Here is a 16,667-nt window from a genome sequence, read left to right as displayed (position 1 = left end):
TGTGGGTGCTCAGAGAGAGGCGAGAGTGGTGTGTTCTGGAAGGATCAAGGACAGGAGATGGTAGGAACACTGAGTTGCCCGGGAAGTCTGGCCGACTATCCGTGCTGGCCCTGGTGTAGTCTTTACTCCTAAGGGCTGGTGCCTGAGGAGAAAACTGTGTCTCAGCAGATTCACTGTAGAGCAGGAGTGGCTTCTGAGCCTCGGAGAGCAGCCTGGGCTGGGAGGAGCCCACTGAGCCTCCCTTCAAACCCATGCCTTGGATGCACATCGTCACTTTGCAGTGGTGCTGACAGCACAAACTGTGACGAAGGAACGTGATTACACACCTGTCAGCCCTGTGATGGGAAAGAGAGCCGTCTGCGAGCGGAAGAGCGGCCGGGTTTTTATCCGGGTCTCCATGGAGTCTTCTCCATCAAAGATGTCATTTTTCATTTTCACCTCGAAACAAGACAGACATTATAACTATGGCCTTGTCTGTATCATTTATAGGAATTGCTGCCACAGATGCTAATCTAAGCTAATACAATTTATTTTGATTATATCTTCGTAGACATCAGATCCTAGAGCACAGGTGGGCAGGACATGACATGAAGAAACAAATGAGCATAAACTGTGTGGTACCTGTGGAGCAGCTTCCTGTGGCAGAGCAAGTGTGGGAAAGAGGAAATAGAGATGAGGCCGTTTCATGCAAAGAGCACAATTTAAGATGAAATAAGCCTATAAAGTAAAAGAAAGCTGTCTGTGTGTGCACAGGTGACTGAAGGAGGGATTCTCATTTATGGAGAAGAGATTGTCAGGTAACTGAATTCTAAGGTCTGTGAAGGAGACGTGATGTGTCAGAAACATGGGGATGAACACACTTTAAAAAAACCCTCAAAGGCAATAGTTTTGAGCTGTGTTCTATAATAAGGACCTAATAGATGCTACAACATTTAGTTGTTTTTTAAAAGCCCTAGCCTTTTGAATAAAAAACATAACTCATTTGCACATTTGCTGAAAATGGTGAACCAAGTATTGGACTGTTCAGAAACTCCCTCTCCTTTGTCTTGTCTGCACCTGTCCGGTTCTGCCATTCGGCTCGGAAGGAGTGTGGGGTTACAATTCGTGTGTGCCTAGGCCTTGCTGAGCGCTGAAATCAGCAAATGATACAGGCGTCCTCTGCTACTGCACAAGAAACAAAGCCGATACCCAGTGAAGTTGGTAGCTGGAAATAAAGAGTAAAGGGAGGTGATATGAGTGGTAATGAAGGAAATCAACCATAAAACCTTGGCCAAGTTACGGTAGGCCCTCCATGTCCATGCTTTGCATATCGGAGAATTCAACCAAGAATGGAAAACCGGGAGGATAAAAGTTCTGTAGTTGTTAATTTGTACTGTATATTTAGGCCTAGCCTATGACTGGTTACATCTGTACTGAATGTGTCCCGACTTTTTTCTTGTCATTGCTTAAACAATACAGTATAACAACTATTTATATAACATTTACATTGTATTAGGTATTATAAATAATCTAGAGATAATTTAAAGCAGGCTCTAATCCCCAGGCCACAGACTGGTACCAGTCCGTGGAAAAATTGTCTTCCATGCAACGGGTCCCTAGACCAGCCAAAAAGATTGGGGACTGCTGATTTAAAGTGTACGGGAGAATGTGCAGAGTTTGTATGTCAATACAATACCATTTTATGTAGGGGACTGGAGCATCTGCAGGTTTTGTGTCTACAGGGTGTTTTGGAGCCAGTCCCCCGTGGGTGCTGAGGGACAACTGTGTGTGGCAGAAGTGTGGGGTGGGCCACAGAATCTAACACGGAGCAGGCAGTCTCCACCAATGCTGGGCTGTTTAACATAGGGGGAGCAGCTCAGCGAGTGTGGACGGTTTCGTGACAGAGATGTCACTCATGAAACATAGGGAGAGATGAAGAGATAAAAAGGAAACAAAGCGATGCCTTATTTGCAGAGAGTAAAATAGGTAGTAGATGGCCAAAGAGAGATAGAAGTGGTCATTAAGTATTGATGTGGCTGTGTAGAGTCAGGATCCTGATTAGTGGGTATGTTTCTGCATTTCTGAAAATCCTCAAGCCTTCATCAGTGTCTTCTGATGGGCATTTGCCTTTCTCTGGGTGATGAGCATGCTCTATAGTTGCACACAACCCAATTTTAATCAAGACCGTAATGATGAGGAGAGATAGTGGGTCTCTATTGACTTCCTGTCAGCATTGTTTTTCTCTCCAGGGAAAGAAAGAAAAAGTAAGTTTGTGAAATGTAAATATTGAGTACTTACTCTGTCGGGGGCATTGTATGGGACTTGATGGATTATCTCATTTAATCCTTTCAGCGAATTTCTGAGCTGGATGTTGTGCATTCTCTCCCCCAGCTCCCCTTTTACTGGGGCACCAGAAATCAAACTCAGCTCAGTATTGGCACCAAACGGCCCTCCTCACCCCTTTCTCTACTAATATTCTTAGCCAAATGGCACATGGGGTTCTTGGCCTTTGAGAATTTGCTCTCACTTGCTTTTTACTTTCTCATAATTATTTCTTTTAAGATTTTAGTTATTTATTTTTAGAGAGAGGGGAAAGAAGGGAGACAAAGAGGGAAAGAAACATTGATGTGGGCAAGAGCTACATTGATTGGTTGCCTCTTGCATGCCCCCAGCTGGGGACCTGGCTCACAACCCAGGCATGCACCCCAACTGGTAATCCAATTGGTGACCCCTAGGTTCTCAGCCCGTACTCAATCCACTGAGTCACACCAGCCAGGGCAAATTCTTTGCTTACAAGAATATTTTCTGTGTCTTGCCTTTTGTGGTTTACTTTTATTTATCTTTTAAAATTATAATTATTTAAACTTTAAATTTTAAGTAGGGTATGATATTTGATGCTCCAAATTGTGTATGGTTAGATGTTGGCAAGGGATCATTTGCTCTATTGTTATCACGGAACTTAAAAAATTAAAATGTGTTGAACTTGTGAGCCGAATGCCATTCATTTTAGATGCTAGTTTTTGATTGCCTACAATTGTCGGGCACGCAGTAGATGCTCAATAAATGATGAATGAATAAATGAATGAATGAGATCTAAGGAAAATGTCATATAAGTGCCCTTGTCATTGCACATCATTGCACGTATAGTGGTTTGGTAAACATATAGAGTAGTGCAACCTACAATTTATGGAAGTGGGCAAAATATTTTTATAATTCAAAGGCAAAGTTCTGTCATTCCTTAAGGCAAAGAAATGAATGAAATTTTTTTAATCACACTAGACTGCATGTAAACACTGGTTGTTTTTGTAAATAAGGGAAGGCTAATATTAGTAATGCTTATTAAGTGATCATTCTTACTCCCCCTTTTACTATTTTCCACATCAAACCATAAGAGTTTTCTGCCCTATAATTAGGCGAGAACCACAAGAGGAGTTCTGTGAATTTAGAATCCTTTGTTCTTGAAAACATGTCTCAGTTTATCTTGATACTGCAGAAGACATCCAGGCTCTTGCTCTCACCTTGAAATCTCGTCATTTTTCATTTGTAGGATGTGCAGATGAAACTGAAGTATAAGAGAGATTTCAAGATGAGCAGGCTCCCTGGTGAGGAGTCCGTCAGTCTCAGAGATGCTTCCTTCCCCAGCTCCATACAGAGTTTCCCCTGTGTCAGGGCCCCCCCAGCACACTCTCCTTGTGCACTGCCCCCTTGTGTACCGCCCACCCTCCCTCTCCTCCTGTCCTTCCCCCTTCTCTGCCCCATACCTCCAGTGCACAGTACTTGGAAAGACCATTGCCTTCCATCTCCCGGCTTAGGGTTTGGATCTGATCAGCTTTCCCTGTATTCTTGTTGCCACTGTTGCCTTTGTCCCAGTAGACTGACCTTTGCCCTCAGGGAGGTGCTCACTGCCACTGGAGTTGCGTTGGGTATTAGTGCTTCACTGTGAAGAGGGGAGACCAGCGGCTAGGTTTCCTTCTCTCCTGCAAGGACCCATGGGACCACGAGCCATGACTTTTCTGTCTTCTCGTACTATCTACAGTTTCTGTTGCTCGTTGTCAGCCAAGCTTCCTCTGCTGACCATGCTGAGGGGGAAGAGCCAATGTGGTGTGGGGGCTGAGCCTGTGCCCGGTGTCTCGACACCTGCGTTCAGAGCCCAGCTTTGCCATTTTAAGCTGTTTAGCCTTGGACAAGTTACTTAACTTCTCTACACTTCAGATTCCTTGCTGGCAAAATGGAGGTGGTAATGGCAATAGAGGCCCATAAGGATTTGGGGAACTTTAATGAGCCGGAGTCTGCAAAATGCCTAGCACAGTGTCTGGCATAGCACAAACTTTAATCGCAATGTTACCGTCAAGGGATTTCTATATTGAGTTTTCTTTCTTCATGGTGACAGCTCTGTGAAGCCGTCACTGAGTTGGAAGTTTCTGGAAGTAGTGATAGTCTCTCCACTCAGTCCAGTCTGTGGTCTGAAAACCTTCTTCCAACATGGCTCCCAGTTATCTCACATCCAGAACTACACGAGGCAGGCAAGGTGGCAGGGTGCCGAGGAACTGGAGTAGTTCGGAAATGGTGTCGAGGAAGACTGGACGAGGGAGAGAATGGAGCGGACGGGAGGGGCGGTGCTCCTGCTCACTGCACAGGGAAGAACCACATCTTCTTGCTGCCAATTATACTGGAAAGGGAGATGATATGGAAACTCCGGTCGCTTTTTGTGTTTTGTTATTTCCAAAATACAGGGTTTCAGTTCCAAAATACAGGGCCTCAATTCCAAAATACAGGGGGTGGGCAAAAGGAGGTTTACAGTTGTGAGTATGCAAAACAGTTTATGCTTGTATTATCATTTACTGATTATTGTATTATTTATTACAAACAACTGTCAGCCTACCTTTGCCTACCCCTGTATACCTCCTGAACATATAATAATAATAATGACAATAATGTGACAGAGGAGCAACTTTTAGATGAAGTTGTCATCTAAAACTGGACCTTAACCCGACACTCAGCTGTTGGCTTCGGCAGACCCTTCCCCCCACACCCAATTCTGCTCAAACGATTATCCCTGATTTGATCATAGCACAGTCCCACCTTTTATTACCTCCATTCATTATCTGCAGAATGGCTGTGATTTAAAATTAAGACTCCAGAGAGGGTCGTTTGAGCAGAGGTTGTTATTTCTAACACCCCTTTGCTGCTACCTTTGCATTTGGCTCCTCAGAGAGGCCTGGGTTTGGAAACAAGGCAATTTAGACTTTATTCCCTGAAGTCTCTGTTAACAGGTTGGGCGCACTGGGATCCTAATCGAAGTGGTCAGGGAGACCGTCCTGTCAGAGTCGAATGCCCACTGCGCCCTCTGAGAGACCCAGGAGCAGAGTGGATGAGTGCGTCTCCCTGCCTTTCCCTCTGCCTGCCTCTGTTCACAGCAGTTGGTCCCACTGCCCACCACCGCCCTCCAGGCAAAATTCCGGAGGCAGAGGTTTGGGGATAAAGGAAAGGAGTCTTTATTCAAAAGCAGCACAATTTTGTAATAACAGATTCTCACAAGCATTAGTCACTTTAGCAAATCAACCAAGGCTAAACACTTTAACTCTTTAGTTATAACTTGAATCACTTAAGCCTATCAATGAAGGCTAAACCCTTTAACACCTGAGTTTGATCATTCCCCGTTAGTGTTTAATGATCTCGCTTCTGTAGGGTTGCTTTACAACCCAAAACAGCATAAAATACAAAAGCTACACAATTTTGAAAGAATGGCAGGTTTCTGCCTCAGAGGTTGTCCCTTCTAGAACATCCACCTGCCACCCTCTGCCAGGCCAGCCCGATCCTAGGCTGTGCCTGGAGTTCCTTCCCATTCAAAAATACTATCCGTTGGGAAATATAGGCAGCTGCAGTAGAGCCCCTTCTTATATTTCAGATCTCCTTGCCCATAATTCCATGTGCTCTGGAGGCACTCAGCTTCTCAGCCAATCCCATCCTAGGCTGTTTACCGTCGCCTCCTCCCATGACCCCACCCTACTAGTCTCCAGTGATCTGATCTGATCTCTCTGTATCACTTCCACTGGCATAAATCACAGCATCACTCCATGCTGGTCAGGACACCTGTGCGGAGAGTGCACAGTAACAGCACTCCTGATCCTGGTCTTTCTTCTGCATGTTCAGGCCAATTTAGATCTTTACAAACATTGCATAATTCTCACTTCTGTTCCTTACAAAAGAAATCTATCTTTAAGATAAATTGTATATGGGGCACCATTATAGGATGTTGATTATGAAACTGTTCCAGGCCAGAGCAGTGACCCTCCTGTGGTGTCCAGAGTGGAGGACCAGAGTGGCCAGTCCAAGGCTATGTCAATGAGGGACAGTAAGCTCCAGTTAGGCCAAGTGTACAGATCCAAGGGCCCAAGGCAGGGCAAGAGTCAAGGGTGAGGATTCAGAGCTGGGAGTGGTATGGAAGAGGGCTCAAGCCAGAACAGGTGGGGAGCCAGTTACAAGCGTGCAGGGTGATTACTGAGAGCACGGTGAGGCATCTACAAGCCTGCTTTGCAGGTTGATGGGCACCTAGGGAATGGCGGGAGGGGGTCAGAGGCTTAGCATATGATCCAGCCAGAGAGGATGTAGGCAACCCTGTTGTATTCAGACTGTGTGTATGACACAGCCGTAGTTGCTGGTGGGAGAAAGAAAAGTTAGATTGGGTGGAGTGGCGAACCTTTATTACAGATAACAGTTGTGACATCATGGCCTTTTAATCTGTGACTCACACGCATCCATGCCCATCACCCCTGGGGCACACCCTTCGAGTTATTTCTTCTGTGAGCAGGGCGACATGTGCACAGGTTCATCCACATCCTCTCACCTGTTTTCCGGGGACCATCTCCCCTTTGCCAAGACCTGTATGTGTATGATGTGACAGGTCATGATGAAGAGTGACTGGGACACAGAGCAAGGAGGACTTTCCCAGGAGGACCATGACCCAAGCCTCTTACATCATCTTCTCACCCACTGAGTTAATGGACCATGGACCTGACCAGGGCTGCGTCACTGTTGCTCTGTCTCAGTTATTCCTGGTAGTGGAGGGTGTTGTGGTATTGAGCAGAGTCTGGGGAACTGGCTTTGGGTCCCCACACCCTGACTCTTAAAAAATCACCGCTGCACAGGCCTGATCCTCAGCTAGGCAAGCCCACGGGCTCCGACCAGTTTGCCTCAGGGTCTCCACTGCTTTGATTGGCTGCCTCATTAACTCGTCTGCATTTATATACTGGAGTTCCAGAACCAAATGATATTAGACACACAAATGTCCTTTATAGCCTGTACAGCATCATCTGTAGGGTCAATAAAAATAATATGATACTATTGATAATACTTTTAGAAATTCACAGAGGAAATTGTGATAAAGGATCTGAAGAGTTGAATGAGCTCTGTGAGACAGGTCCTTCTGGAATTGATGAGCTTTGTTATGTATATAATCAATGATCGCAGGGTAATTTAATAAGAATCAGGCCAAAGAAGTTGGTTTGCTTTATGAGTTAATTTTATGAATTTTGAAGTACCATCTCCCTTAGGCTGCGCCAGAGGCCTGCTGACCTAGGCCTGCCCTGGCCTCTCTTTTCCTAGGCCCTTTGCAGACCGCACCAACCCCTTAAGTTGTGTTCATTACAGACACCCTCTTAACTTTCCTAAATCTTAAAATTCTGAAACCAAAGAATTATGAAAAACTTCCTTAATTAATAACATGCATTTTTAAACAAATGACATCAGTGTTTTTAAGTTATTCCATATTTATTTTACTTTATTTCACTTATTTTTCTTACTGCTAGCAGGGAGGTAGTAGGTCACCCAGGTGTGGAGTGGGGACTCTGGACGCAGACTACCGGGGTTTGAATCCTGGTTCTGCCGCGCGTTACCTATGTGACTTTGTGTAAACTCCATAACCTCTCCTCTGTGCTCCGATTTCCTCATATAAAAGTGGAGGCTAGTACCTACCTCATAAGGTTTTGTTTTTGCATGGTGTATATATGGGTGTGTATGTCAAATGGGCTAACACATGCAAAGCATTTTGAGCGGTGTCTGGTGTGTACCTACGAGCTGTAGGAATGTTAGCCGTTGCTACGAATTCCTGATTGTATCCAGAGCAGTATTTTCATCTGGTTCTGCTGTTTCCTAATCCCATTTGAGGGCAGGTTTTTCCGGGGAGACTTCCTGTGGATATGAAATCTCCTCCACGGTGCCCAGACCCTTTCCTGGCCTCACCGATGGGGCCCAGGAGTCCCCTGCATCTTTTGCCTGTTTCATACTATGTCTCATTTCTCAGGTCCATCAGGAGGTCTGTACATAAAGACACGAATCCGGTCCCTTCTGCCTCGTGATTTCACAGAACAGGAATAAAAGGACCACCTGAAATGCCTAGATTAGGCCAATTATTTGAGCATTTTACAGGCGCCAACCAGTGGCAAAGTGGAATCATCTGTGTTTCCCTGCCTTTTGTTTCCCCTCACGGGTCCCTGGGTAATAGATGCAAATGAGTAGTAAAAAAACTAAAAGGCAAGCGGTGGGCGGAGGCAGGAGGTGGGGGAGGGGGAGCAGCCGAGTAGCCTGGATAATCCACAGTGGATCAAGGGTCCTGCAATAATCAGAAGCTGCCCGGCATGGGATGGCTGTGTGTGTGGCTTGAGCAGAGAAGAGCAGAGAAAGAACTGGGCTGTGTGCTCCAGCTGCCAGACCTTACCTGCGGACCCTTTGAAAAAACAGTTCTTTCCAAACAAAGATCCTCAGGTTGACCTGACAAAGAGCAGTGCAAGATAAATCTGTAAGGGTCGCCAGTCTAATAAAGGAAAAATAGATTAGAAAAAATGAAAAGCAAAAACAAGAATTTTTCAGAACTACTCAGCAACTGCTCTGATTATTCCAGACACAGCTGGAGTGTGCTGGGATGAGCATGATGTATTTTAGTTTGCGAGGTAGCCGTATTTCAGGCCAATGTGGAATCCGTTGCTGTAACTGTCACGCAGTGCATTTGGGCCCCTGAGTAAGGGCAGCCATGAATCAGCCGTCAGATCAGCCTGGAGCCTCCCCTGCTCGCAGCGCTCCGTGCCTCTGACCCGACATCATTTAAGGAGATGCTCATGGAAGCCATAAACATGACTCGATTCCCATTATCTTCACGTTGCATATTTGTTACTGTTATTCTTTGAAGATTCCAAATTGGATATTAAAAATTTATGACGTGTGTGTATGTGTGTGTACATATATATAAAGGTTTCCAGGGGGAGAAAAAAACAGCGGCAGCCGCTCAGTCCGTCTCATCCGCCAGGCAGGTGTGAGCTGTCGGAGCAGCCTGAAGAGGCAGGGAGAGCCCCTCGCCTGCTAGTTGAGGAGGATGAATGAAGAACGGCCCTGGGAAAACAGCTTCCCCTTGCCCACATGCAAAATGGACGTTCAGATACACTCTGTTGAAAGAACAGAGTAAAACAGCACCACTGCCAGAGTCCATAGTCAGTCTTCTGTGAGGGGCTAATGGAAGGGTGAACAAGGGATCCTGGCACTAAGATTAGTAGTAACGTGAATTGAGCGGATGCCTGGGTCCACAGGTTCGTGTTTCGGGGTGCTTGGGGTATCTCCAGAATAGGGAGCCCGATACCAGGTGGGAGTCCTCTGTCCAGGAAAAAGACTGACCCAGACTGACCTGGGCACTATAACTAGATGACATGCGGGGAGCAAGGCACCAGGTTTGTTCATCTGGGAATGGATTTTCAGAGATGAGACCATAACCAAAAGTTAGACTAACCTTTGTTAGCCAATGTCAGTTTAAGTGGAAGGCAGAGGAGAGAAATATTTGGGACAAAAGGGTCATTGGCCAATTATTGAGTACAAGGTCGGCAATGAGGCTAAGACCCTTTTGTCTAGCCAAGTGGGAAGGACAGGTGTTGGGCAGAAGCGCAGCGAAGGTCCAGGTGTGAGGCAGGTGTGATTAGACAGCTCTGGCAGAGGCCTGCTAAGACTCCCATATGGAGACAACTCCTACGGTTCAGGGGCAGAGCACGTACCTTTGGGACTGGAGTGCAAGCCAGAAGGTCCAGTTGCTAGGGTTAAAGGATAGGAACCCATTCATTCATTCCCTCACCATTTAATGGAGCCTTTACACTTTGAAAGGAACTAGAGGAGGCTCCAGAGATTTACAGCTGAATAGAACACAGTTTCTGCACTCACAGACTGATGGGGAAGGTGGACCTAGAAGGTCACGATACAGTGCAATGGATGGAGTGGATATAGACGAGGACAGAGGGCACAGAGCCCAGGGTAGGACCAGGAGGGAGAGGTCTTGAATGGCTTCCTAGAGGAGCTGCAGTCTGACCTAAGGCTTAGAGGGCGAATAAGACTCTGCCAGAAGTGGGGAAGAGAGGCGGAATCTGGTTTTACCCTGAGAAATTGAGGTGAAGGACAGGAACTCAGTTGAAGTGAACTGGGACCTTAGTCCTGAGGAGTTGGGTTGCGAAGATGAGAATGACTGGGCAGTAACTCAAGCAGACACGGGATCTACTCTGTAGGGTGTGTGACTGCAGCCCAGGGAACTTCACTGAGGGGCGGAGAAAGTGGGCTGACCTCACGTCAAGTTCACCACACACCGAAAGGCTGCACCTGACAGCTGCCATTTAGTCCTCTCTGTGCTTCCTTGAGAGAATGGCGCAGGCATTTGACAGAGGAAGGACAGACCAGAAATGGGACGTGGTAAAATGAATTGCTAAGAGTTTTTGGAAGCAGTGTCTTCTGCTTTTATCTTGAAATTTGGAGAAGAAATCCTATTACTTTCGGTTCAAAAATTATTTATAAAATATAATATTTTCCCTACAACTAGTCATCGCTAAACTTATTCCTACAATGTTGAGATGCACTATTTGGACGTTCCCGAGTCTGGTAACGACACCGCATGTGTGAGCTGGCATGTGCTGCATCTGCTGCAGCCTTGGAGAGCTAAGTCCGGAAGCTCTGCAGAGCTCTCCCCAGCTCTGGTTCCAGGCAGAACCTCTTCTTGTTTCCAAAAGAAATCCTGGAATCGCAGTGACACAGAGGGCTCGACTCCCATTCATTGCAGGGAGGCGTTAACTATGAACATAACTACCTTTGTATTTAAATGGCGGCAGTGGTAGCCTCTTTCACTGGGTCAGAAACAACTCACTTTTCCTGGGTAGGTCAGTGGAGCCATCATTAGAAGATTCCACATTTTCTAAGAGTCTCCCAGAGAAGAATATTGATCTCGCTGTATGTAAGTTTGGTGTAGGTAAGAATAAAAAAAGAAAAGTGGATTAGTGATGATTTGTAGGGAAAGAGAGGTGAACACAAAGTCTGGTTAAGCCAGAGATTTTTAAAGTAGAGAGACAATCAGTCTAAGTTTCCCACATAATCTAATGTTATTCAAATGCCAGGCACGCCGTGAGAATGGACACATGACTATCAGCAAGACAGGGAAAGGCCCTTGCAATTTAATTGAAAGATTTTATTTTTTACTTCTATTTTATGACAGAAGTAAGATCACAAAGGCACCTTTGGTCCAACAATCACATTTGTAGTCAAATGCAAAACGGTAGTTTCCCATTTGCTTTTTCCCATGGTTGTCCTAAATGTCTAATGTATCAGTCAGAATAAAGCTGTTAAGAATAAGACACATGGAGAGAGTTAGTTCATTATGATGTGTCTTGACATTCCTTCTGTCAGAACTGGTCATTCCAGAACAAAGTCAGACATCAACACAGGTCTCTGGGCCCCTGTGGGTACCAAGAGCTGGCAGTGGGGTGGTTGGCCTGAGATGGGCAATTAGAGAAGCAGTGTCTGTTGAGAGTTTAAGAACAATAATAAAACCAGTTGAACGTCGGTCTGCTTTATATTATTACCACGACCAGTGATCCTGAACATCTTTAGGGTTCAAACACTCCTCCCTGCAGAGGTTGTCAGCTCCTTCTGTCCTGCCCACACCTTGATATGCTATTGTCTGCCTCCCCAAATTGGGCAGATGTGGAATTTTATAACCTGATACACTAGCTTCAGTGTATCAGGTTATAAAATGTTCTAAAGTGAATGGACACGTAGGGTAAGGGAGTGTGTGGATTTTGTCTAACACTGTGGCCAAGCTGCTGTGGGATGATAATGGAGCCCCTGCCTGCAGAGCACTTGCCGTGCATCAGGAGGTGGCCCAGCCCCAGACACCATCCTGCCCCAGGAAGCTCCTAGTCTGGCGGAGGAGGCAGATGTCACGCCAGCCAGTGGAAGGGTGCAGCTGGGTGTGGTCGGAGAGAGGGCAGAGTGGAGGTATTCGACTTGGTTAGAGAGGTTTAGGAAGGCCTTTTAAGAAGTGTCTAGTAGTTCTTCGAAGATTATTTAATACATCAGAAACTGAAAAGGAAATGGAGAGAATTTTTTGCCCACAAGTAGCCAGTCAAGTACTCTCTTGAATCTTTAGGGTGAGATCCACCCCAGGGGCCGGAGCCTTTGTCCTCCCACCGCTGCAGTTCATTCCGGGGATGTGGTTAGAGCCTGTTCTGCCAGCTCTGCCAGGAGCCTCCTCTTGGTACCAGTAGGCAGGCTTCCTAGATCAGTGGTTCTCAGCACTACCTGAACGTTATGATCACCTGAGAGCTTTTTAAAAAACAAAACAAAACAAAACAAAACAAAACAAAACAAAACAAAAAACCCCCATTCATTTTCAAGCCTCACCCTGGACCAATTAAATCAGGATCTTGGGAAGGTGAGGGAGAAGGGAGGTCAGGCACCAATGTGTTAGAAAAAAAATCACCCGAGATGATTCTAAAATGCAGCCAGAATAAAGAACTACTGCCTTAGATGAATGCAATTCTTTTAATTTAGTCTGGTAAGAATAATTGAAAATGTTTCCTTAAAAAACTTCAGAATGCAAAGGGGATCGCTTTGGTGACAGGTGCGTGAGTGCGTGTGTGCGCACCCACAGGGGAGGGGGATCGCCTCCCAGGCAGGTGGCCGAAACGCAGCAAATGGTTGGAGGGTGGAGTTCCTTCCACTCTGGAATCAGGGTGATTGTCAGAGGTGGACCGTGCCCAGGGCCATGGGAGTTTGCTGCAGAGGCTAACATATGCCTCAGGAAAGAGTCAAGTTTCTGACTTTCTCTCTCCACTTGCATTCACCCCAGTTCCCCTCTGGTTTCTCTCACACTGCTGCTTTATTTAGCCGCATAAGTTATGAGGCTTTATATGAAATCTGTAGCCTGTTTGAGGAAGCACATTCAAGTCGTAGACTTGTTTTGTCCTTTAAAAACATAAAAAGCACTGTGAGCACCTTACATGTAAATGGAATGAATGTATTTTTCCACTAATGTTGAAAATATCCCCAGGCATCTGGTGTGTATGAATGTGTGTAGATAGTACATGCATAATAAACATATTCCACCTTATGAATATTTATACACAAGATACATATATATTGAATATAGACATACATATGTAAATAGTAGCCCTTGTAAACTATATGCAGAGTGTGTTTTCAAGCATATGTATCATAGTGCATCAGGAATATAATAAACCTCCCACCAAGTTTAGCATATTTCGAGGTGGCATTTTCTACAGAGTTGTTTATGGTAGGGTCTAGTTACAATCCTTTTATGTTTTTTTTTCCATCACTTAAATGTTCGTTAAGTACCAACTAAAAATAAGGCCCTTGGGAATGGCAGAGGCAGAGAGATAAAGTAGGTACTGTCCCAGCCTTCGAAAGACCTATACCTCACAGAGTGGCTTAGGATCGTTACGAAGAGTCTACCATCACCCCTGCCCATTGGCATCTCACTGCCTTCTCAGCTGCCCTTTTATTTGTACACTCCACTTTAAAACAGGTCCACGCAAGACTAGACTAACTGAGACCCCAGTGGGGCTGCAGACTAGGACAGATGCAGTGAGAAGAAACATCACTGCCTTCAATGCCTAGACAACCACTGGACACGAACAACGCTTACACTCTTTTCTGTCACACATAGTCCAATCTTACAACTGTGTTTTTGTTTTACACTGATTTGGTGGTGGTAGAGGGTACAGTAAAAAAAAAAAAACACGCTAAATCCCAGAGATATTGATAAATCTCAAAGACCAAAACAAAGCAATCTCTTCTCCCCTCCCACCAACTTCTTGAAACCCAAATATGACTGCCTGTGACATTCCACTTCCAAATTGAATCCAGTTCCCTCCCTGCAGTAAGTAGCAGAAGCCTTTATTAAAAACAAGCTGTACGTTCTAGAATATGCCCAACATGGATCCCTCTCTAACATGACAATCCCCAGTCCGGCCGAGGAGCTCTGAGTGATGCTTGTCAGCGGGCAGATCTCACCCCATTAGAGGAGAAACAATACATCAGCGCTGTCATCGCTGTGCCACCGACGCGCGTGCTCATTGTGTCCTCCGCCTCGATCCATACATCACAACAGGTAGTTCTCAGCTGTTCCCTGGGTGCCAGACATACATTTTATCTAAAGAGACAGCAGACAGAACTACCTGCTGCTTCCTGTGCGGCTCTCCCTGTGTTTCTCTCCTTTTTCCTACTTCACTCAGGCTTTTTAAAATCAGCTGGCAGGGAGCCAGGAGCTCATCATTTTAATGCAGTGCAAAATGGAATATGCATAATTACATGCAAGCCATATGCGAGGGAGACAGCTCAGCTGTGAATTTCAGGAGGCCAGGAAGGAGAGTGCAGTGAGGGCTGAGATGAGATGAGAGCAGAGCGGAGTGCAAGTGTCGCCCAAATGAATGATTTAATGAGTGCGCTGCAGACACGCCTCCTTTCACCTACCTCTCCTTCTCTCCAACTCCACACCCGACACCCGTGGAGATGAGAGAAGACTATATGCAAGCGGTATTGCCGTTGGGTTCTGTTAATGTCTCCATTTAAATTTCAGTTTTCTTAATTAACAGTGTAGATCAAAACAACCAGTAACTTTTAATGCAGCTTCTTAATTAAATCTATTTTTTCCTTACTGCATTTCATTGAAGAATCACTGTTCTTACTAGACTATTGCTCCTTTCACATTTTTATTTTAAAATCGAGGGGAATCAGCTGATCTCTGATAGTATTACAATGCAAAATATAACTATGCAAATTGCTTTTCTTATGGCCTTGCTATTAGAATTTTTAAACAGTGCATTATCTAGAAACTGCTTAAGCATGCCAAAAAGTTTAAACACGTATGTATGTCATAGAATCCTAAATGTACAACCAAAGTGGCTGGAAGACTAAAGTGGTGGTAATTTCCAACAAAAGTTATTTTATTTTGGTTTGCTGAATATTTAAGACGTTAAATATTACACCACAATGAATTTGCATGGTCAAACTAAACTATGTAAAGAAAAATAAATCCCAAATTTTGATATCTAAAAGGCGTACTGCGTATTTAAACAAACTTCTTAATAATGTTGTTATTTCTGGATTCCCGTTTGTTTAATGATCTGAGCTGTTATGCTTTTAGCTTTTTTTTTCTTCCATTATTTGTAAGTCCCTAAATAGGCCATTATATTTCCCTTCAGGCTAGAGATGAAGATGGACATGCTGAAAATTTCCCCCAGCAGCACTATGCTAAGGAAACTCCAAGGCTTGCCTTCAAGAATAACTGCGAACTACTTGTAAGAATAATATACTTACAACAAGTCTAGAATGTTACTTTAGCACAGTGAAAAGAGTTTTTGAAAGGGTTTGTTCATTATTACATAATTTATGAAGTATTATAGTTTATCTGTATAGAGTTCTAAATGCTAATTCTGGTATCACTGAATATTAATGATAAGATCTCAAATTGTTTGCAAATCTTTTATATCTGATTATAGAGCTTGGATGGCCTGTCTTGATTAGCTTGTTTTGTATAGTAGTTTATAAGCAGCCACTTGGAGAATGGCTAATAAAGTTAAAAATACAGAGAAATACAGTTGATACGTGTAGCTTGGAAAAAAAAAAAACAATCCCGCCCCCACCCTCCTAATTGTGCACTGTTTTAGGACACAACATGGTAATGTTTTGTTCTGCTAGGAAAGATAGCAGAGCTGACACGCAGTACTCCCTTTAGAATTCAAGTATTCCTACGCTGTCTTGCCAAACTCAATCAGGCACTTGCGTCTCTCCTAAGGAGAAGTCAAAGCAGCGACAGGATGCGGGGATGTTTACAAGTCGTGAGAGGGAGGGTATCAGCTGTGACAGGGACTCTGTTCCAGCGCAGGGTTAATTTGCTGTTCATTTTAGCATTTACAGCGAGACAAGATGAAAAGCAAGCAGGAATGCCTATTATATTTCTATTAAATGAATCTGCTGGGACCTAATGTTCTTGATTAGCTTTTGAAAATGAGTGCTCCGCAATGCATTTTCTGTTTACCTAAAGTAAACAGAGAATGAATTGTCATGTATTTAGAGATTCAAACAGTGCTTTGGAAAATGAAGCTTTATGAGGGATCTAGCTATGTTGTCCCTAAATGTTCTTTTCTTTTCAGTTGCATTAAAGCAAAAACGTTTGCTCCAACTAAATGCGAACACTGAAAGAGAATGAGGATGCTTGGTTGTTAACGTTTTGAGGTAGTCTCATTTCTGTTTAGTTTTTGGCGGAAGACCGAGCAGCCCTGCCAGGTCTCAGCGTTAGGAAATCCCACATGCACCGGTGTTTGGACTTAGCTCTGATATGAAGTATTCATTAAAAACAAAGTGTCCAAAGA

General features: G+C 44.6%; 1 protein-coding gene across 3 annotated transcripts in view; it reads left to right on the top strand.

The window, feature by feature from the left end:
- Nucleotides 1-16,667, top strand: part of SOBP (sine oculis binding protein homolog) — a 157,054-nt gene that overhangs the window by 75,748 nt on the left and 64,639 nt on the right. For 2 of the 3 annotated variants that reach the window (XR_005084399.2, XM_037159037.2), the window contains exon 5: nucleotides 15,498-15,593. The exons of the other annotated variant lie outside the window; for it this stretch is intronic. Coding sequence is in view for 1 of the 2 variants with exons in the window: in XM_037159037.2 (XP_037014932.2) it covers nucleotides 15,498-15,593 (96 nt within the window). In the remaining variant the exon portion in view is untranslated. The remainder of the gene's footprint in view (nucleotides 1-15,497; nucleotides 15,594-16,667) is intronic. 3 annotated transcript variants of the gene reach the window in all.

The sequence above is a fragment of the Artibeus jamaicensis genome, unplaced genomic scaffold, assembly GCF_021234435.1.
Source record: "Artibeus jamaicensis isolate MK-2021 breed Jamaican fruit bat unplaced genomic scaffold, CSHL_Jam_final contig_387, whole genome shotgun sequence".
NCBI classification, from domain to species: Eukaryota; Metazoa; Chordata; class Mammalia; order Chiroptera; family Phyllostomidae; genus Artibeus; species Artibeus jamaicensis.
The sequence above is the reverse complement of the archived record's forward strand: the minus strand, read 5'-3'. Positions and strand labels throughout refer to the sequence as shown.